Source organism: Symphalangus syndactylus, chromosome 3 (genome assembly GCF_028878055.3).
Source record: "Symphalangus syndactylus isolate Jambi chromosome 3, NHGRI_mSymSyn1-v2.1_pri, whole genome shotgun sequence".
NCBI lineage: Eukaryota > Metazoa > Chordata > Mammalia > Primates > Hylobatidae > Symphalangus > Symphalangus syndactylus.
Window position 1 is genome coordinate 59,273,504 of NC_072425.2, and position 23,611 is coordinate 59,297,114.

At 40.8% G+C, this 23,611-nt stretch overlaps 1 protein-coding gene across 5 annotated transcripts in view; it reads right to left on the reverse strand.

Moving 5' to 3' along the window:
• Positions 1 to 23,611, reverse strand: part of NTRK2 (neurotrophic receptor tyrosine kinase 2) — a 362,023-nt gene that overhangs the window by 31,019 nt on the left and 307,393 nt on the right. The window contains exon 17 of one of the 5 annotated variants that reach the window (XM_063636289.1): positions 10,927 to 11,551. The exons of the other annotated variants lie outside the window; for them this stretch is intronic. Within the exon in view, the coding sequence (XP_063492359.1) occupies positions 11,546 to 11,551 (6 nt within the window). The 3' untranslated portion in view covers positions 10,927 to 11,545. Of the gene's footprint in view, positions 1 to 10,926; positions 11,552 to 23,611 lie in introns of those variants that run through there. 5 annotated transcript variants of the gene reach the window in all.

A 23,611-nucleotide genomic window follows, 5' to 3' on the forward strand; every position in this document is an offset into this window, starting at 1 on the left:
CCACAAGACTCCATATCTCTTCCTTCTGCCATTCCACCATGGCTGAACACCCACCCACCCGGCCCTACCCAGGTTTTCCCAGGCCCAGCATTACTTAAGCAGCTGCAGCTTAGCCCACTTCCTTTCCAAATTTGCTCTGCTGTGTACATCATCAGCCTCCATGGCAGGCTGACTTGGTGCCCTCTGCTGACCACTCAGCTCCCACTTTATGCCTGAAATCACGCTTTTTGTTCACTTGCCCCAGGAGAGCTGACCCATGAGTACCCCTAGCTCACAGCTTAACACTCATAGCTCTGGAATTCCTCCAAATAGTCCCTTTTCTGGTCCAGGGATTTGACTAGATCTCCATTCTGTTATCGTGTCAGTAACCTTACTAGTCCTCTGGACTTCGTAAGATACCTGGGTCTGAGTGTCTAAACACAAGCTCAGAGCCTGGGTGCCTGTCCTCAGGGACAGATTCCTTAAAGCCAATTCATCTGTGCATAAGACTCCTCATTTCTGGGCCCATCCACTTCAAGGGGCACTTAACTTCTTCTTGACCCCCATCCTGGAACGGAGATGGTTTTCAGTCTCCTACCACTTGCTGCACCTGCCCGGGTCTAAATCCCAGCTCCTGCCCAACCCTACACCTACCTGTCTGGCTACCAGCTCTTCTCTATAAATCCTACACTATGAAATCAACAGCAACTCAGGAGCTGATAGACACCAGCTTTGCAAGGACTGTAAAAGGTATGCATGCTTTGCCTCCACAGCCAGGTGGAAACAGTGGTGCAGACACATGCTGCTTATCACCCAGTTGAATGTGAACAAAGCCCCGGGTGACTCTGCACACGGGCCATACTGCACTCACCAGCCTTGAAACAGCCACAGAAAGGAAGGAAGTTAGTTACTGGAGGCACTAGAAAATCTAGCTAAGCCTGCTTGCAGGGTACCTGCCATGATGTTTGGCACATACCTGAAGTAGGGGACAAGCTGTAGCCTGTGTCTCTTTCTTTCTACCTCTTTCTATATCTCTTCTCTATTCTTTCTTTTCATCTCCTCTGTATATAATATTATGATATAGATGGCAGACTTGGCACTTAAAGACCTTCCCAAGGCCAGCAGCTTCTTGGTTGCAGACCTAGAATAGGGTACTCACTCTGACTCTGAATGCAGGGCTCACTACCCCAGCAGCTGCATCATTGGTGTCTCCTGGAACCAGCTCATGTCCTCTCCCAAGATTCACATAGTGTGGGCAGACTCCAAGGCCCTGACAAAGGGTCTTTCTCCTCCACGTGGGTGATGTCAGGAGATAGGGATAGAACGAAGTAGCTCCACTTTAAGTCCACAAAGCTGAGCTTTAAGTGACTTGCCACTGCCATCTGTGCCCTGCCCATAGCATACAGTCACCTGGGGCAGAACTGCTATCTCACCCTAGTGCTTCCCTCTGATGAAATGCCTTAAAGCTTCCTTTTGTAAACTTGGCTGAGTAAGAACCAATAATGGAGGTCACTGCCAAGTCTTATCACAGCAACGTCTTTCATGCTGCACTAATAAATTTCAGAGTACTTAATCACTCACATTAATGGGAAGGGGGTTACATCTTTAGAGAGGCTTTTTCCCGAGGTTAATATTTCATGCTAAATCTATTCACTCTTTTGACATTTTTATGACCTGTATACAGCAGCCTCATATGTTCACAATAATGTTCAAATTGAAAGAGTACGATGATCACTTCACAATATAAAAAGTGCTCTTTGTTAAGTCAATTTTAAGCATCTTGTTACACTTAAGACTTGCGGCCAATCAGATATTTTCCTTTTAGAGATCTGTTTCCTTTATTTTCCCAGGATTGCAATATTTGGAAAGGCTAGAGACTGTTGACTTAGCTGAGGTTCTCAAGAATCCATATGTTTCTTGTCCTCTATTAATGGTTAATTAGCTTTAGACAAGTGAATGTGATCTATTGAATTAAAAACTTTAAGCATCTGGAATGGTTAGCCTAAATTTGGACCTGACCTCGAGTTTCTGTTTAGTTGTCTAGATAAAGGTGGTATGTCCTAGTGCTAGAAACACAACCAACACATGCTCCATGCCATTTGCTAGTTCTTTATCTATGTAGTATATTTAGTGCTTGCAACAACCCAGCAAGCTAGGCATTCTGATGTCCAATTCTCAGGTACAGCAACTAGAGCCCAGAAAGGATAAATGACTTGCCCAAGTGTGGGGCAGAACCAGCGGCACAGCCTCTCATCCCCCAGGCCAGAATCAACTCCAATGTGCAGAAATTATCACCCTGTTTTGGATTCAGTTCAAAACTGACAGAAGTCATATGTGTTATTCATTTGGGCAACTGGGATTTTGCAGGGTTTCATTGGGCAGAGTGAGACTTGCATTCCACTCCATGCCAAAAAACAAACAAACAAACAAAAAACAAACAAAAAAACCCACCAAGGGACACAAAGTGTTTTTTCTCTTAAATTCTACCAACGTTGTAACTGTTCTGGGGAAAAAAAAAAAAAAGCAAAACAGTATGTAGTCACTCTTGGAAGTGCAGTCCTCTACAGTGTGACACCTTCTGAAGCCAAAGGGGCTTTCTACAGCACATGCTGGCAGTAGACCTGGGACTGGATATGTCTCAGTAGGAACCTAAGGACTGCATTTCTCTTAGAGAAGGCCCTTGAAGAAGGGGAGAACATTTACTTTTCCCAAGAGTATTTTGTTTCTAAGGACTCACATGGAATTTTTAGTTCTCTTTGCTATTTTAAAATGGTCTAAGGGTTACCTACCTCTAAGTCCTGACCACAGTATTCCCTCTTCTCAGGAAAACAATGTTCCCTCTTCAGTTGGAGCATGTTTTATGCATTGCAATGGGGCACTCTGCAGATCCATCCTTTCTGCACATTAGTGACTTGTCTGGGTCTAATTTAGGCCACAACACACATTGGGGAGGAACTCTTTAATTCCATGTTCTCTTCAATGTTCAGCAGATTTTGTTCACTCAACAAATGTTAAATGCCAGTAATAACTAACACCTTCTCTCTCTAAATAAAGCACTATTTTGAGACAGCAAATACATGACCATTCTGATTTCATCTTTTATTTAGAGAACAGGGGAAAAAAAGCCACACACAGATTCTGTCAGCAATGCTTGAATTTCAAAGTCTAAAACTGGGTCATGGTGACAGGATGGAGGATATGAGATGCTAAAGAGTCCGGAAGCACTGCAGTGATCTGGGAGTGGTAACAATAAAGAGTGTCTTCTGCAAGTCTTCAGGAAGGGGACAAGGTGAGAGAGCAGAAAGGGCACTGGCTGGGGAACCTGCCGCCGAACCATCCTCTGGGGTCGGCCACTACTGTTACCTGTGCTCCGTGTAGCTTGCACTTTCGTTTTTATGGGATTCAGGGATTAAATTAGATGTTATCTGGAAAAAGTATGTTCATTCACTTAAATCATTCATTTATTGAACATGTTTATTGGGTGTCTGCTTTGCATTAGATATGGGGAATATGATAGTGAGCATGGCCCTCAACCTCATATAACTTAGAGTAGGGGAGATATTAATCTCAACATAGCTCTAAAATTACACATGTAATAAATGCGGTAGAAAAGATTGTGTTTAGAATTAGAAGAAATATTCAAAATACTTAATAGGCACCGACTAATCAGAACCTACATAGTTCTTAGTGGGTGAAAGTCTCCATGTTGCACTTGGAAGTAACTCTTTAGTGGCTAAAGAATGTGGATTCAGGGCGGTGGCTACCTAAAAACTTGTATAAAAATACTTCAATTTTTGTAACCAGTGTTCTGGCTAAATATTGGTTTGCATAAAGGCTTAAAATGGAAGAATTTGCTTTGGGCTGGAAGGCTGATAAAAGGTTTCTTGTGAGGGTAACATTCAAGCAAGACCTGAAGAATAAGCAAGAATTCACTAGGTGAAGGGAGGAGGAAAAATCGTCTAGATGTAGAGAGTGCAGCATGTGCAAAGGTCCTGTGACAGGAGAGGTACAAAGTGTGTTTGAGGAGCTTGAAGAAGTCCAGTATAGCTAGAGTACTGTAAACAATGGGAGATTCACAAGGGATGAAGCTGAGGGTCATATATGAACCAGAACATGCAGGATGTTGCAGGCTAGAGAAAGGATTTCACTTTTTTCCCTAAAAGCAATGAGAAGACATAGAAGATTTTATGCTGAGAATGGCATGCCCAGATTTGCACTCTACAAAGGACACTCTGGCTGCTGTGCAGAGTAGGGATTGCAGTGGAGCAGTGGCCAGGCTGACACTGCTGCCCAGAAAGTTTGATGGCTCAGAGTAGGATGCTGGTAGCAAGTGTACAGAGAGAATAGAGTTTCTTACAGAACCTGGCAGATGATGGTCATTCACTGAGATAGGAAGCACTCGAGTAGGCTAGGGCATGCTGGTGGTGGGAGCTAGGAAAGAGGCTGTTGGGAGAGGAGCTGCCTGTGTTGAGATAAAGGGAGTTCTGCAGTCTCCAAAGTGAAACCTGAGCAAGTGAGAATGACTGGACCAGAGGTGTGCATTTGCGAGTCATCTTTGCAGTGGTCACTGATGCCTGGAGAATGGAGGAAATGGCTTTGGGAAGAGAAGTGAGACTGGGAAGGGGCCTTGAGAAATTCCAAGTTAGTGGCTGAGCCTTTCCCTGTGAAGGAGACTAAGAAACAGTGCCTATAATAGACAAGGGCCAACAAGGTGGTGTGGTATCAAGGGAGCCAAGAAAAGAACATTTAAAGAAACAGGGGGTGGATACCAATTGTCAAATAAGATGAGGACTGGAAATGCCTATTGGCTTGATTTCCAGAGAGGTTTCACTAAGGGTTTAATGAGAACAGTTTTATATATATATATGTTATATATATAACATATATATGTTATATATATGTTATATATATAACATATATATGTTATATATATGTTATATATATAACATATATATGTTATATATATGTTATATATATAATATATATGTTATATATATGTTATATATAATATATATATAATATATATTATATATATGTTATATATGACATATATATGTTATATATAATATATGTTATATATATGTTATATATAATATATATGTTATATATATGTTATATGTTATATATATGTTATATATAATATATGTTATATATATGTTATATATTATATATATGTTATATATATAATATATATAACATATATATAAAACAGAGGTCCTTCTATTATATATATTATTATATATAATATATATTATATATTATATATTATATATTATTATATATATTATTATATATTATATATTATTATATATATTATTATATATTATATATTATTATTATATATTATTATATATTATAATAATATATTATTATTTTATATATAATATACATTATTATATTAATTATTTTTTATATATATATATATATAAAACAGAGGTCCCATGTTCTCATCACCCAGCTTCCCTCAATGGTAACATATATAAGCATAGTGATAGCACATCACATCTGCATAAATGGAGCACAGGAAATTGACATTGGACCCTTGCAATTAACTTGACTACAGACTTTGATCAGATTAGAGTCAGCATAACTTTGATGCAGCAATGAGGCAGAAGTCAAATCAGAGTGGGCTAGGCAGGGAGTGGAAAGAGAGAGGCAGTGTAGATGGTAAATATTTATTAGGTTCTGCTCTTTGCCAGGCACAGTGCCAGACACTGGGCACAGTGGTGAACCCTGGAGGAAACCTTCAAATCCACCAGATCTGGACAAATAATTCAGGGAAAAAGAAACAGAGTATAATAATTTACCTTCAGCAGTGAGCACTGGTATCAGAGGCTACAAGGGGGCTGGGGACCAGGAACCCGCTAGTGGAGTAGCCCCCTGAGAACATCCAGCCTCTGGCAGTGGCAGGAGAAAATATGCTCAGATAGAGGCAGACTCATCAACACTCTCCCTTCCAGACAGATTTTCTGAGGAGAACAGATTCCACTGGGCCATGTAAGTAGTCACATCTCCCTATGAAAGTGTGGTTACTTTCTTCTGTTCAATATCATCCAAGTTGGCTACCCCCAGCCAACTTGATACCCCCAGGTATCGAGCAGCCACCAATATCCTGGGACACATTTTATATTTGTCCCTCATTTCAACTGGTAGATGAACAACCAGACACCAACTAGAAAAATAACGAAATATATGAGACCTTGAAGGGTAGATTTTACCACTGGTCCACATTCCAGGACCTCCCTCACTGGAGTCTTTCCATGAAGCTCTGTTTTCAAAATAGAGGGAAGCAAAAGAGAGGAGGTCAGAGGAGTAGGAGGCGCTGGTTGTGGGGTGGCAGCAGGACTTGGCTCCTCCCTGGACTGCGGCCATGGAAGGCCTCTTCCAGACAGGTGCCTTTAGACAGGTGCACAGCTAAGAGGTCTCCTCTCCCTTTGCTTTATTGCATCTCGACCGGCAGGGATCTAAAGAGCCCTGGCTGTTCCTCGTGTGAGAGGAGCTGCAAGGGGGCACTGGCCCTGCATACTAATTGGCCGACTTTAATGACTTTTCTTCCCCTCCCTCCTACCGCCACAATCTCTTCTTCCGAAATCACCAGCTCGGCTCCAGGCGGAGGAGGCTCGCTACCATGGCAACTGAGCCTTCCAAAGCTGGGAAAACTCACCATAGAGATGTGGGGAGAAAAATTCCACTGGTGAATTTCCAAAGAAGAAGGGCTCAAAGGGAAGGGAGAGGGAGAAAAATGGTTTGGGGGATGATGTGGTTGGAGATGGAGAGCTTCCCTGGTTGAGAACCGACCAGGGGATGCACCCTACTAATATCCCACTGGACAGATAAACTCGTATAGATAATACCTGAGTGAGAGGATTCAGGGCCTGGCAATGAGAGACTTCATCTGCATAACTAATGTTCATATCACCGCATCCACGGGGTGCCCAACACAGAAATACGGAAGGAAGCAAGTGTCCGCAATGTCCTTGTCTCATTAATAAGATGCTACCTATGTACTCAGTAAAATGTATTAGAGATTGAATGTGCTCTGATCAAAATGTGAATTTTGCCACTGAGGGCAAAAACAAATTACCGTTTTTGCTCTGCTAGAAAATCATATTTGAAACACAATTATCCCTCCTTTGAAAAAGAGAGGAAACATATCAATATAAGGTGTGAGCTTCCCTAATAAATTGCTTCGGGGAAGGGACGAATCCATCCAGGTATGTTTGGTGGCCAAGTTGCTTGGAGGCAGCCTGCTCCTACCCAGTGTGACCCAAGCCTTTTGATGTTGCTACGGGGAAAGATGCCATGCCAATAGCATTCGGAGCCTTTATATCCTCTTCAATAATTTTAAAAGGACAAAAATGCAATAGACAGTGAGGGGTGGGGGTGATCCTCTCTAATTGTGGGGTGCCCCTCAGCATTGTCCTCTCTGAAACACTTCCATTCATTCCCCTCTGTTCTTTAAGCCTCTCCTTCAGGTCTCTTTTCTTCCTGTTGCTAAAGCAGGGCAGTGCTTCTTGCGTCATGTGCCCATGGCATCATTTCTGAAACACCCCAGTGTTCAGGAGCTGGCGCACGTAATGTCAAAGGGGTGTTTAGTTCTCAAAACCAAAGCAAACACACACACAAATGTTCTCTTTGGAACCAACGTGGGAGAGTTTCTAAAGGCTGACCACAATGTTTCTGACAGTTTCCTTCACTCAAAGGAATAGGCAAATTCCACCATGCCTTTATCTGTGCCTGACAACACAGAAACAAGCCAGGGCTAGAAGCTCGCTTAACATCCAAGTCAGGAAACCCTTAGAGCAAAAGAGTGCCTGGGCTTCGAGAATGAATACAAAACCATACAAAATGGGAGGCAATTGGTTTTCAGATGGAGCAATCAGTGCAGAGAAAAGCCTTATTTGTCCATATTAAGTAAGATACCCAACAATGTCACATTCACCTATTTTCCTCTGATGTCATTTTTGACACAAAGACTCTGTGACATGCTTGACTCCCAAGTGCTGGCTCTCAACACGACATTTGACAAATCTTTCATTCATTTCATTTCAACAAATATTTATTGAACAAACTCTGCTAGATGCCTGGGATACAAAGATGAATATCCACCTGGCCTTCTTTGAGAGACTATTGGAGATAACAGCAAGCTCCTACATTGCTAGGCTCCTTCCAGTTTCCAAAGCATTTCATCTAATTTAATCCTCAGGACCAGCCTGGCATGCATAGATAACGTCTGTGCTGCCTGAGCCAGGAGTGAAAGGCAAAAACCCCCAGCAAAAGATGCCACCAATGTTGGGATATTGCACTTGTTATTACCGACTCACTTTACACCTAGGAACTTTATGTGCTAAAATTGTATGTTCTTTAGGTACAAGGTACTAGACTGCCTGGGTTTGAAAAAACTCTCAGGAGATTAAATAAATTTGCCTTCAAAGACATTTTTTGAAAGTAAGGACACATTATTCAGAAAGAAAAGTGGTTTTACTTTTAAAGAAGACTACAAAGAAAAGACATTTTCAAAGTAATGGCTTGATGAGGTAGAAAAAACACTGGACAAGGAGTGGGAAGGCTTATAGCCTGGTTCTGCTCTGTGGCTTTTAGGAAATGAGAAAATTGAGCCAGATTACTTCTAAACTGCAGGTCAAAAACTCTGCATGACTTTCAGGGTGGGTCTGAAATTATATATGCTGTTCAGCAGTTCTTGAAAAAAGTGGGATCAATTGCAGTTTTAGAAATTATGCAATTGGTTATGACTTATATATGTAGTCATTCAATTGCCAACACTGGGGTAATGTCAAGAAATGAATGGCATTTTCAATGGCTTATTATTTTGAGGTATCCTCTCACATATATTATGGGACCAGATAAGGATGGAAGTATAATACCTGGAACAAAATAGACATTCCATAAATATTTAGTTAATAAATATATAAATACATGGAAGAATAAATGAAGAACAGATGATTTTAAGAAGCAAAAAACAGAATTTTGAAGTGGTGACAACTGAGAATATAAAGAGATAATTTTCTGAGAAGAGTAGTGAAGTATTTAGTGCCTCAAACAAAAGCCATGTAACCAAGAAACAAAACAGTGGTTTGTGGGGTGGGGTGGTGTGAGCTGTGCAGGTCCAGTGGTAAAAGTTTGAGTTGTACTACTTTAGTCCTACAAGCCTTTTCTTGAGGTTTGGTGATTTGCTGCTCAGTAGCTGAGGAGCTTTGGCTGAGTAACCTGTGTTCTCTGATTCGGGATATTTGCATTTGGAAGATGAGGTTGTTTCTCTTCCAGCTCCAAGGATAGCATAATTTTGTACAGATCCAACTATCAGATTTAAAGCCAGAGTCCCAGCTTGTATCAAAAATATCTGTCACCTTATGCCATTTGATGCAGTCAGATAAGCCACTCCTGGTAGCCTCGACTCCTTGCTGTTTTGGCCTGTGGGTTGGCACAGTGATAGTGCCTCCAAGGCCAACCTGACTGTTGTGCAGTTGCCCAGCAGTGCTGGCTGACTTTGTGGGCTGCCTGCCTTCCAAGGTCCTTCCTGTAGCACCGGCAAGTGGCCTGGCATCGCCTGCCATCACTTGATCTAAATAAAATGGCTTCATCCTTATGATAACCTAGGTTCCCCATTGAAAGAGCTCAGGCTCATTAGGACTTCATGTTGGCCCTGTAAGTGTGCACACAGCTGTAGAGCTGATTTCCCTTGCCGCATCAGGGCCCCATCACAAAGTTTTCTATGATTCTCTAATGCAGTGGTTCTCAAACATGATGGGAGAATTGTCTCATTCTTTGGGAAGATGTGAATGAGTGTATCAATGAGTGTGTGAGTGAGTGTGAGAGAGTGTGTGTGTGAATGAGATGAAATTTATAGATTAAGTTCCCAGGGTGATCCTGATTCACACTCTCTGATCCATCCCTTAAGAGCCTTGGGTTTACATGAGATCACCTTAATTCCCTAGAAAAACATTCAAGGACTTCACACCTTCCAGAGTCCTCTCTCACCAAGTAATTCCTTGCTCTCTCTCTCCCTCCAGCCATGGAGGCCCTCCTCTGCCTCTGGTTGGCGTGGCTGCATTCTCTGGTGAACTGTACTCACATCTCTTCTAGATCTCACCAGTTCCAAATATCCTTCAAGATGTAGCTCAAGCTTCTTTGTGGCACTCTACTGAAACTACCAACCCACAAGGGCATCTAGCATTTAAACCAGATTAAAAGTGCTCCTAGAGTGGAACTATATCTATTGGTGCAAATCTGTGTCCCCTGCAGAGCCCCACGGGGGCTAAGTAAGCACTTGTTGATTGTTGGGTAATAAATACAACAGTAAAGATTTTAAGGAAGTAACTGCAGTATTTAAGGAGTTGAATAAGAAATTTACAACATTGAAGAATAGGCAACTATATATATCACTAATTAATAATATTAGTTAACATCATTAATTACACGTAGGGCAACATTATAAGGAAAATACAATAAACATTCAGAAGTTCTACCATTAAAATTATTTTTGTGAAAATAAGAAGGGTATTTTCTGCATCCTAAGTATAATTTAGTGGTAGTAAGTAAAACAATCAAGAAAATACTATTTAAAGAGAAAATTGAAAGCAGTGAATTCTCCTCATGTGTACCATTGCTTAGTTAATGCTTCTGCTAAGAAAAATAACTTTTAAACTGTTCAACTTGGTGCCACTGATTTTTTATTCTTAATGCTTCACTACCCTTTGATTCCTCAAAAACGAATCACCAAGCTTTAATTTTTTTGTAAAGCTAGGAGGGAAACATAAAGAAAAGGAAAAGTAAGGGATGAAGTTTTAAGTAATAAAGGGAAGAAAATATTTATTCTTTGATTTTCTCAAGGACCAGTGATCCCCTTTGTGCATGGACTAAAGAATACTATTTGCATTTTCCTAACTTAAAAAAATGGGAATGTGTTCCCTATCCTTTTATTTTTATAAAACTATATCAAAATCTATGAACATGAGTCATTCAAATGTGCTCACTAGATCACTTCTTCATTAAGCAAACCAATTCCTGACCAGAAATTAATGAGCACACAGCTAATGGTGCTCAATTAACATAAAACTTCAAGAATGTTCTTTCAGGGTGGTATTAGGCTACAAGGCTGAACTTCTTAACAAATTCTTTTCACCCTGACATGTGAAATTGGGTCAACTTGGGTCTTAAATGCTTGTTTTTTCAAATCAAAAGGTATCAAATATATGATCCAATTTATAGGAGCAAGTGTGATTTTCTACCCTCCCTCAGCTTCATCAGAAACAGCCCCGGCTAATGGACTTCATAGTTCCTCTGTGAAATCACCTGTGTTTCAAAACCCAATTAGAAGACCATCTGTTCTAATCTAAAGGATACTTTTGCATGTTTTCTAGATGTATGTTAGAATGTCTTGAGTGGAACAGTTAAATTATAATTACCTTTCTGGACTTAAACATAGTGAATGCAATGGTGGGTTCCCCAATTATAGGCAAAGGCCACCTTCTGTCTCCTGCTCTGTCTCCCTTACATTCTCTGTAGACCTCTCTTGTCCATACTCTCCAGTAATTCATCAGGTTCACTATATCTAAAGGAAACAAGTCTGTCAACAAATGAGATGCATAAACAACCAAGACACTTTTCAATAATGTAAGGTGGCAAAAAAAGTTTCAGTTGTGACTGGAGCAATCCCTCTAGAGCAGGGGTCCCCAACTCCGAGGCTATGGACCGGTACTGGTCTCTGTCCTGTTAGGAACTGGGCCACACAGCAGGAGGTGAGTGACAGGCAAGAGAGCATTGCTGCCTGGGGTCTGCCTCCTATCAGATCAGTGGTGGCAGTAGATTCTCATAAAAGCACAAACCCTACTGTGAACTGTGCATGTGAGGGATCCAGGTTGCATACTCCTTATGAGAATCTAGCTAATGATGACGACCTGAAGTGGAACAGTTTCACCCCAAAAACATCCCCACAACGCCTGTCCATGGAAAAATTGTTTTCCACAAAACTTGTCCTTTGTGCCAAAAAAGTTGGGGACTGCTGCTCTAGAGAATTACTATCAGTCTGAATATGGAGCGGGGGTCGTGGGGGGCAGCAGGAGTGTTGAAAACGTCACAACGTCACATGGTTTGGAGGCTGTTTGTGAAAGGGTAGTCATCTCTGGGCTTCAAGTAGTAGTCAGATAATAATTGTAATTTAACCTGCCCATGCCTTCAGACAGCAACCACTGTTCAAACTCTGAGAGGTTGTCCTACAAAGAACACAGAGAGCATCTATGTGTAATTAAAGCTCCAGCTGCAGGAGTATGCTCATTAGAAATTCAAAGAGTCCTGGAGCAGCTCTTCTTAGTGTTCCTTGCCCCTTCCCACACCCTCGCCTAATTTCCTCCTCTTTCCCATCCTTTCTGGCTTTACAATTCACCTGTGAACAGAGGAACACCTAACAGTCCTACTTCTTAATTAAACTGTGTGATCCTTGAAGGTGTGTCTTACTTGTCTTAACACAGAGCTTTAATCAATGTTGGCTGAATTAACATAAGTTCCCTTTACCCATTCGGAGGCTGACAAGAACATTACTTCCGTGCAATGAATCTTGCATCTTAAAATCTTGAACTTTATCTCAAATTATGCCTAACCAATACAAAGACAGTAGATTTCAATCTTCAGAAAGCTACCACAATAACATTTTCTGTATTTATACCAACAATGAGCACAAAGATTAATCAGTGGGTAGGTATCACTCTTAATAGGTTAGTTGCATAGCTGAAAGATCAGGCTACCAGCGATTAACAGACCTTAGGCTGTAGAGTGAATATTAAGCAAGTTCAAATCCTGGCTTTCAGCATGTATTGATGGTGTGAAAGTATAAACAGAGCTTTTTTCCTTGACAGTGGAGCTTTTGGGTAGATTTTATCAGTAGTCCCTATAACGTGCCCAGAGGAGTTTGCCCTTAGTAAGGCTCAATAAATGTTAGTCACATCAACCACATAGGCCAGCTGATCACACCTCCTTCAAATTGAGATACAAATTATAGGGTTTTCAGAAAGGGCAACTTCATTTTGTATCACTCATAGAAAAAGGATGCAAAAATAATGTCAAGAGATTAGTTAATATCTGCTTGATTTATCTAAATAAAAGTGATTTATTATAAAAGACTTGGCTGTTTCTGCAAACACCCTTGCTGGGACAGATATGTGATTTTTTTAAATCTCCTTTTCCTAAGAAGATACAGCCTTGTATCTGTAGCTTAATCAAAGGCATTTCTATGACAGGAAGGCAAAGTCACACTCACAGTCTATAATAATAGCAGCGACTCCACAGTTTCACTGTTTTATATGTTAATACTGCTTAAAGTTTTGTAACACATTTCTTTCATTTGATCTGCACAACAACCTGCTGAAGATACAAGACGAAGACAACAAAAAAATGAAATAGAGATGTTGAGAGGTTTTTCTTTGGCAACGCAGTACATTAGTGGCAAAGATAAGACAGGAACCTAGGGCTCTGGACTCCCAATAGCAAGTCTTTCTAGTTTATACACAAACTACTTCTTAATGAACTGTGGTTAATTTTTTAAAATCTGAGAACTTGCTCTAAACTATTTTTGTTGTATCATATTCAGCTTCTTAGCCTGTGGTCCCCAGGCCAGCCATATTGGCTTGATCTGAGAACTTGTGAGACTTGTGAATTCTAGGGTTCCACCTCCACCCTAAGCCTACTGAATCAGAAACTGTGGCAGAACCTAGAAATCTTTTTTTTTTTTTTTTGAGCTAGAGTCTTGCTCTGTCGCCCAGGCTGGAGTGCAATGGTGCGATCTTGGCTCACTACAATCTCCGCCTCCCAGGTTCAAGCGATTCTCATGCCTCAGCCTCTGAGTAGCTGGGACTACAGGTGTGCACCACTATGCCAGGCTAATTTTTGTATTTTCAGTAGACATGGAGTTTCACCATGTTGGCCAGGCTGCCCTCGAACTCCTAACCTCAGGTAATCTGACTACTTGAGTCTCCCAAAGTGCTGGGATTATAGGTATGAGCCAACACACCCGGCCCTGAAATCTGTTTTAAGCAGGTCTCCAGGTGACTCTTATGCAGGCCAGAGTTTGAAAACCACTGCCCTAGAATATAAAGGCTAATCATTACTGAAGTATCTCATTTAATCCTCACAGCAACCCCAAGATAGGTAATTCTGTCACTACAGTTTTGGATATGATGAAACTGAGGCTCGAAAGAAGAGTCAACATTTCTAAACTCTTCAAGTCAGTAGGAGGAAACTGAAACTGAAACTGAAACATATGTGTTTGGCTAACTCCAGAGCCCCAGCTCCAAAACCCACTGTCCCATGCCTTCCACCATAATTGTCAGAAAGGGTGTGACCCTAGAGTTCAAATCTGCTCACCTACAGTTTCTACCTAAGTAAGACTATTTCTTTTCTTCACAATGGACCTTCACATTTAAAATGAAAGCCATCACGTCCCTCCATTCAAGTCACGAAATTTGTTTGGGTGGGGGGGTGGCAGGTAGGGATGTTAAAATAACTAGTTTTTCGTACCTGACAGTGGAAATCTGAATTTTTATGGGGAATGATCCTACAAATACCCAGTGGGATCAAGGCTCCCACAGCTCAGGTCTCTTCTTATACTATCCCAGATTTAGAATTGAAGAGCACTTTTGATCACTGAGATCTTCAAATGATTTGTACTTATTTTCTAAGTGGTCCTAAGGAAATAAAAATTTAATCAACATTAGTTTCCATTAGTAGAAGTAGCCCAAGGGTTCAAAGACGGTTGTTTATAGTCAGACAAGGAATTAAAATATTGTGAAGGCCTGGATTCCCAAAGAGGAAGCCCCCGATGGAAGCCTTGACTGCTGTCCTTCAAGATGCTTTTCCAAGAACAACAGGTGCTCTGTGGTTTTGTCTTAGAATCTGTTGGTGCTGACCCCAGGACAGAGCCTGTGCCTAAGAGGTTGTATGCCTCACTTTATGCTTCCTCCGTCAGTTTCACCTTGGGGTTATTAAGTTTTCAGGGAACCATGGGGACAGAACTGATTATGAACTTAAAGGACAGCAATTTGGTATAAGACGCTCTTAAAGAGCAAGTAGTAGTAATTTTTCAGACTAGAACTGGGGATACTAAAAGGGCCGTTTTTCCTCAGCTCATGCATTGGCAAAATGATCTCATTACCAAGACCTATTTCAGAAGGGTCAGAATATTAAGCATCCTTTCTCACTTCCCTGTATTTGATTTGCCCAACAAAAGTGACATGGGGTATAAATTAAGCAGGAGAAAAAAAATCCACCACTGCTCTAAGAAAAAAAAATCTGTATAATCTGCTGAACACATACATATTTTCCATCCCCTTTGATAAATATCATTACATTTTGTCTACTTGTCTTTATGGAATGTAGATTACCTTGGGATGTGTCATATCTTTGAAATTATTTTTAAATCAAAGCATACACATTTATTTGTTTAAAAGAAATGGTCATGTGAACGTCAAACAGTTGCCGTCCCACATACTGGATAAGTGTTAGTTCCCCTACATTTTTATATTATATGGAATGTGTACAAAAGTGTGATTTTGTCATTGCACATTGGATTTGTAAGTAAGAAGTGAGAGGGGGCTAAAATAAACCTAAATGAAGATGTTGGGACAAAGAGGATAAGATGGACCTTAGATCAGCACGAGGATCTTTGTGATGATGTAGTTGGCATACAGAAGAGAGAGGCACTTAGCTACCACATGGATTTAGACCTAATGGCTTCTTCTGACCATGGAGTCTACTAGGAATCTAGGGGAGATTTCTGGACCAGGATTCAGGTTACCCTGGTGCTGCCACAGACTCCTGAGTGACACAAGCCAGCAGATAGATCTGTTTCTTCATTAAGACCACCAATAATCTAGAGTCAAGGTTCTCCTGCTGAGAAAAATTCCTGCTTAATCCTCCTCAGCTCATTCTCAATCATTAATAGCTGCCCAGATAGCCTGACATGTACCCTTGTGGGTGTGTCATAGATGGGTTTCCTAAAAGCAACCCTGGCTAAAGGCCACCAAACTGTTCCTCTTCCTAAATCTCTAACACTGACATTCAATACTGAAACATTGTTCCATGGGGGTGTGCAAAATATAATTCAACCCAATAAAAAGAAAAGATACTATTGCCTGTAAGTACTAAAACTTGCAGAATATTCTAAAATAGTTTACATTTTCATGAATCAGAATGTTTATGCAGTAACAAAGGCAATGGACAAAATCCAGAAATTAAATCCCTTGGTTAGTTCTTCCATGTGATACTAATCAATCAGCTGGCTTGATACCCCACTTCCCCACTGAATTACTGAATTGTCTGATTTCTTGGCTAAGCCAATTAACTATTTGCCCGCATAGACTTACCTTCCAAATAATAAAACTCCAGAAACTATCATTTTAAGGGTTAAACTGCTAAGTGATTCAAAACATTTTGAAACAATTTCTCCCTCTGAAATGCCCTTCCTTTTTATCCTGTGGACATAGTAGCCAAAGTAAAATGCCATTTTTTTAAAAAATACAATTCTTTCACTTAATGGGGAACAAGAACTTGTAAGTATCATACCTTTGCAATTGATTTAAGAAGACAATGAAAAAACACATCAGCTTTCAGTTATTATAAAATTTGAACTACAGGGCAAATAAATTATATTTTGTTTCCAAAAACAAAATGAAAAAAATAGGTTAGAAAAATTATTTGCTTAATTACATATACACAAGTAACTACATACACAAATATATATATATATGTACTTTAAGGAATTATTCACTTATGAGAAAAAAAAATCAAGACTTCAAAAGTTAAATGTTGAGGCCAGGTGTGGTGGCTCACACCTGTAATCCCAGCACTTTGGGAAGCCGAGGTGGGTGGATCACTTCAGGTCAGGAGTTCAAGGCCAGCCTGGCCAACATGGCAAAAACCACTCTCTACTAAACATAGAAAAAAAAAAAACAAAAAACACCTGGGCATGGGGGTGTGTGCCTATAATCCCAGCTACTCGGGAGCCTGAGGCAGGAGAATCGCTTGAACCCAGGAGGCGGAGGTTTCAGTTAGCCGAGATTGCACCTCTGTACTCTAGCCTGGGCAACAGAGTGAGACTCTGACTCAAAAAACAAAAACAAAAGTTAAATGTTGAAAGCAAAAACCAGAAAATCCAAATAAGACAAAACAAGAATGAGTTACCAAAATGGGGAAATCTGATTGATTTTGCCATCTGTTTATTCCAGCCCCTTCAGACAGACCTGTCCTGCCATGAAGCTGTTACCTACATTTATATAAAAACCTGGCGGAGGATTTCTTTCACACTACCTGCTCTCTTGACGTCTGCACCTAACCTGACTTTGGTTTCCCCAGTTTATGCATTTACTCCTATTTTGAGGCTCACATTCGGCATCACGAGCTTATGCGCTCCGTTTTGGACATACTACCCAAGCCCAACCTGGCATGCCTGCTTCAGCTGTGATTCTCACACTCATCCTCTGCCCTTTGTATGGGATGATGGGTAGGGACCTCTTTGGCTGTTGACTTCCTGCCTTAGCTCCAGAGGAACTAATAGAAAGTCAGAGGGTCAGAAGTCATGCACCAACAACCAAAGGAATACAGACTCACACCTAGGGACAGTGTTTTATTTAGGAATTTGCACAATTTCTCATTTAATCATTGAACTTCTCAGGGCTGGATGTAACAGAGACACTGGGGATTAGTAGTAATGTTCATGTATTGGTGAATGCTGTGCAACTATTTTTAGAGTGGGATGACAATATAATATTGCTCAAAAGTCATAATAATGTTCATATTTTTCAAGCCTACAAGTCCTGTATTGGAAACTTATCCTAAGTAAATAAGTCAAAAGAAGAAAACAGTCCCACATACAATCATACTCTCTGCACAGCTATTTAAAATAGTAAGAAACAGAAAAAATCTAAAAGTCCAACAATAGGAAACAATTAGGCTAATTATAGTAATACAATTGGATGGAATACTGCTTAGCCATCAAAAATATAATCATCACTCATTGTAACAAGAAAAATGTATAGAAGAAAAGACTAGGCACACACACACACAAAATGAACACAAATTGTAAGATCCAGATGAGTACAGACATGTCTCAGAGATATTGCAGGTTCCGTTCCGTACCACTGCAATAAAGCAAATGTGGCAATAAATGGGGTCACACAATTTTTTTGGTTTTCCAGTGCCTATACAAGTTCTGTTTACAACATACTGTGGTTTATAATGTGTGCAATAATAGCATTCTAGCTAAATAAAAACAATGTAGATACCTTAATTTTAAAACCCTTTATTGCTAAAAAAAAATGCTAACAATCATCTGAACCTGTAGCAAGTCATCATTGTTTTGCTGATGGAAGTTCTTGCCTTGGTGGTGACAGCTCTTGATTGGTCAGGTGGTTGTTAAAGGTCGGGGTGGCTGTGGCAATTTCTTAAAATTTCTTAAAATAAGACAACAGTGAAATTTATTGCATGGATTGACTCTTCTTTTCACAAAAGATTTCTCTGTAATATGTAATGCTGTTTGATGGTATTTTATCCACAGAACTCTTTCAAAATTGGAGTCATTCTCTCAAACCCTGCTGCTGCTTTATCAACCCAATTTATGTCATATTCCAGATTCGTTGTTGTAATTTCAACAATGTTTACAACACCTTCACCAGCAGTAGATTCCAGCTCAAGAAACCACTTTATTTGTTCATTCATGAGAAGCAGCTCCTCATATGTTCAAGTTTTGTCATGAGATTGAAACAGTTCAGTCACATCTCCAGGCTCCACTTCTAATTCTAGTTCCCTTGCTATTTCCACCACTTCTGCAGTGAGTTCTTCCACTGAAGTCTTGAATCCCTCAAAGTCATCTACAAGGGTTGAAATCAACTTCTTCCAAATGCCTGTTAACACTGATAGTCTGACCTCTTCCAACAAATGATGAATGTTCTTAATGGCATCTAGAATGGGGAATCCGTTCCAGAAGGTTCTCCATTGACTTTGCCCAGAGCCATCAGAAGAATCACTCTCTATGGCAGCTATTACCTTACAATTCTTAAATCATAAGACTTGAAAGTCAAAATGCCTCCTTGATCTGTGGGCTACAGAATGGACGTTGTGTTAGCAGGCATGAAAACAACATGAATCTCCTTACACATCCCCATCATTGCTGTTGGGTAACCAGGTGCTTTGTCAATAAGCAGTAACATTTTGAAAGGAATCTTTTTTTCCAGGCAGTATGTTGCAATAGCAGGCTTAAAATATTCAGTTAACCATGCTGTGAACAGATGTGCTGTCATCCAGGCTTTGTTGTTCCATTTATAGAGCATGGGCAGAGTAGATTTAGCATAATGCTTAAAGGCCCTAGTATTTTTGGAATGGTAAATAAACATTGACTTCAACTTAAAGTCACCAGCTGCATTAGCCCCTAACAACAGAGTCAGCTGACGGGACACTGTGAAGCTTTGAAGCCAGGCACTGACTTCTCCTCTCTAGCTATTTTCATATCCCAGATGGCATCTGCTTTCAATAGAAGGCTGTTTTGTCTACATTGAAAATCTGTTGTTTAGTGCAGCCACCTTCATGAATGATCTTAGCTAGAGCTTCTGGGTAACTTGCCATAGCTTCTCCATCAGCACTTGCTGCTTCACCTTGCACTTTTATATTATGGAGATGGCTTCTTTCCTTAAGCCCTAGAAACCAGTCACTGCTAGCTTCCAACTTTTCTTCTGCAGCTTTCTCTCCTCTCTCAGCCTTCACAGAATTGAATAGAGTTAGAGCCTTTTTCTAAATTTGGCTTTGGTTTAAGGGAATGTTGTGGCTGTTTCGATCTTCTATCTAGACCACTGAAGCTTTCTCCCTATCAGCAAGAAGGCTGTTTTGCTTTCTTGTCATTCATGTGTTCACTGGAGTAGCACTTTAATTTCCTTCAAGGACTTATTCTTTGCATTCACAACTTGGCAACCTGTCACAAGAGGCCTCGCTTTCCACCTACCATGGCTTTCGACATGCCTTCCTCACTAAGCTTAATCTTTTTTAGCTTTTGATTTAAAGTGAGATATGTGTGACTCCTCCTTTCACGTGAAGACTTCGAGGCTTGTGTAGGGTTATTAATTGTCCAAATTTCAATATTGGTATGTATCAGGGAATAGAGAGGCCCGAGGAAAGTGAGAGAGATGGGGAATATCCAGTCGGCAGAGCAGTCAGAATACACACAAAATTATTAAGTTCACTGTCTTACATGGATGCAGTTTGTGGCAACACAACACAAAACAAGTACAATAGTAACATTTAAAACCACTGAACATAAATCACTGTAACAGATCTTATAATAAGCAAAAGTTTGAGATTTTGCATGAGTTACAAAAATGTGACACAGAGACATGAAGTGAGCCCATGCTGCTGGAAAAATGGCACTGGTAGAATTTCTTGATACCTGGTTGCCACAAACTTTCAATTTGAAAAATACACAGTATCTGCACAGTGCAATAAAGTGAAGCACAATACAATGAGGTAAGCCTGTACAACTAATGTGTGTGTGCATGGGTGTATATATGGTATATGTGCAGTTAATTCTCATTATCCATGAATTCTGTATTTGCAAATTGGCCTACACTGTAAAATGTATGTGTAATATCAAAACCAACACTCAAGGTTCTTCCACAGTCATTCACAACCATGCACAGAGCAACAAAAATATTTGAGTTGTCTGATATGCACATTTCCAGTGAAGGTTGAACAAGGAGATATTCTACCTTCTTGTTTCAGCTCCCATACTGCAAGGATACATCCTTTTCACTATTTAGAACCACGGTTTTTTGCATTTTTGTGCTTGTTGTTGGTGATTTTGCTATTTAAAATGGTCCCGAAACTTAGCACTAAAGTTCTGTCTAGTGTTCCTAAGAGCAAGAAGTCTGTGCTGTGCCTTATGGAGAAAATATGTGTATTAGATACACTTTATTCAGATATGAGTTATGTTCAGGCTGTTGGCCCTGAGTTCAATGTAAATGAATCAACAATATATACTGAATAAGATGTCTTTAAACAGAAATGTACATAAAACAAGGTTATGTATTGATCAGCTAATGAAGATGTTGTGACCAGGGTTTACAGGAGCCTATTCCTGTATTTCCCCTTGGAGCAGTGGTTCAGTATTTGCTAATGCAGCTAATTCAGCTAATTCAGCATAGTGACTTTATAGAAAATAACCACTGTGAATAATAAGAATAGAGTGTATGTGTATGTGTATATCTATGTCTATATCTACATATACACACAGGAAGCAAGAGAATAGTGTGTAAAAACAAATAAATCAGTAAATATTAAATCATATGGATTTATAGATGATCTAATTTCCTCTTCAAATTTCAAAAATGTTTTTTAATAACACTGCTTCCACCATGAAAACATTTACAATGGACAAAAGCCAAAGAAATTCTGCTGATTGCTAACAGAGTTCTCTAGTTGTTTGTATGGTTTTTTTGTGGGATCAGGGCCTTGCTACCTCTGTCAAACACAGAGGCCAGAAGGGCTGGTCAGCACCTGCCCTTCATGCTCATTCTCTGGAAAAGTCACCTGATCTCACAGTGTTTTAGTTGGCTCTACCAAGAAGTAAGAATAATATTAGGTCTTGCATTAATGGACACTTTAAAATCTTGTGGTAAGTTTCCCAGGGAGATACTCTGATTCTCTTAGGCCTCTAGCACTATGGTAATTCGGTGTCTACTCTAAATTGTTACTTGGTGCTGTGAATTAAATTATGTCCCCACCAAATTCCTATGTTGAAGCCCTCACTCCTCATGCAACTGCATTGCAGGCAGGGCTTTTAAGGAGGTAATAAAAGTTAAAGGCACCCGTAAATTACAGCCCTAATCCCATAGAACTGGGTGTCCTTATAAAAGAAGAAGAGACAACAGAGGTCTCTCTGCCACACAGGGACACAGCAAGAAGGTGGCCGTCTGCAAGCCAAGAAGAGAGCCCTCACCAGAACCCAACCATGCTGGCACTCTGGTCTCAGACTTCCAGCCTCCAGGGGTGTGAGAAAATACATTTCTGTGGTTTAAGCCACCCAGTTTATGGCATATGGTTATGGCAGCTGAGCTGACTCATACATTTGGACTTTCCCCTTGACCCCTGGCTTCCCACTGTTTTGAGGACAGAATTTAGGTGTGGAGTCATCATAGGCTGGCTACATCCTTCTACCAAAAGGCAGAGCTCTTGTCAGGTAGCCCTCTCAGGTATCTACCCTTCCTGGGCCAGGTAACCACTCCCTCCCCTTGTCCCTTCAGACCAAGGGGGCATAGGGTCCTACGCTATCCCTTGTGATTCCCTAAAACCTATCTACACCTTTATCAATAGCCCTTTTATTCAAATCTGTTTCTATCACACAATTTCAGTGTGAATATCACACATATTTCCTACCAAGACCCTGACAGGCAGAATCTAACAAAATGTGGGAGTTGCTAAAAAGATTACTTTGAAAATACGATAATTCCAAATATTAATATTGTTGCACTGATAAACAGACTGAGACCTAAGAACTCTTAGTTCACTGGTAATAATGTCACATCCTTAGGGTCACCCAAGTCAGTGCAAGTGGGATCAGCACAGGACAGCGGCTGCTGCACTGCCTGTGCAACTTGACTTGTGATGACAAATAACGCCAATGTGATGGCAAAAGTGAGACCCCCTTTAGTCTGCCTAGAGCAAAACCTATTAATATTACATTTTTCTTCCAATACTCTATGAATCAGAACTTCTGTAATCTCTGATTCCATTTCTGTTTTTGCCACATCTTTTTCTCCATCTTGGTTCCATTTGCTGAAAAGTCTCCATTGTTCTAGGGGTCAGGAAAAAGGGGCAGGGGGAGTGCTTGTTTAGAAGTGATTGCCTAGCAACCCATCTTCCTTATTCCAAGGACAGAGGCTATTTGCATTTTGGGAAAGAGGGGGGACAAAAAGCTCCACTTCTCATGAGTCCCGGGGGTGAGAATGTCTTGCTGTCCACTCCTCAAAGGAACCTTCCTTCCTCTGAGAACTGCCCCTGGGTGGCCATTCTTTGCCTGCAGCAGCTTGTGTGTGCTCCCCCGGGGGAGGGTGCCGCCTTCCAAGGTGCTCCCAGAGCCGCCGAGGGCAATGAGTGTCTCCTGGCACTGCCAAGCTGCAGCCCCGGGCGGCACCAGGACAGGGCTCAGAACATCCTGATCTCATTCAAGTGGGCATTTCTTTCCCACACTGTTCGTTCCTTTTGCAGCTTTCTGTCCTGGAAATATGCCACACCCAGGGGATATCCAGGCCTGCTCCCCTTAACTCCCAAACAGCCGGCGACTTCCTTGAGGCTGCTTAGGGAAAGCTGACGCCAGCAGGGATAAGGCAAGGGGAGGAGACATGCACCACCACTTGGAAGTTCTAAGGGGACCTACAAAGGTGGAAACCAAGGGTGGAAACCAAGAGGTTCTCCACATCATTTGAGGATATGAACTAGGTTGGTACTTGGGAAAATCACTATTTCAAACTGGAGAACAGCCCATTCTCCATGCTGCTCAGCCTCCATGTTGGACAAATAAAGGATGTTTCTCTTATAAGTGAGATGTGGAGAGGAATTCAATCTGAGTCCTACTTCTTTTATG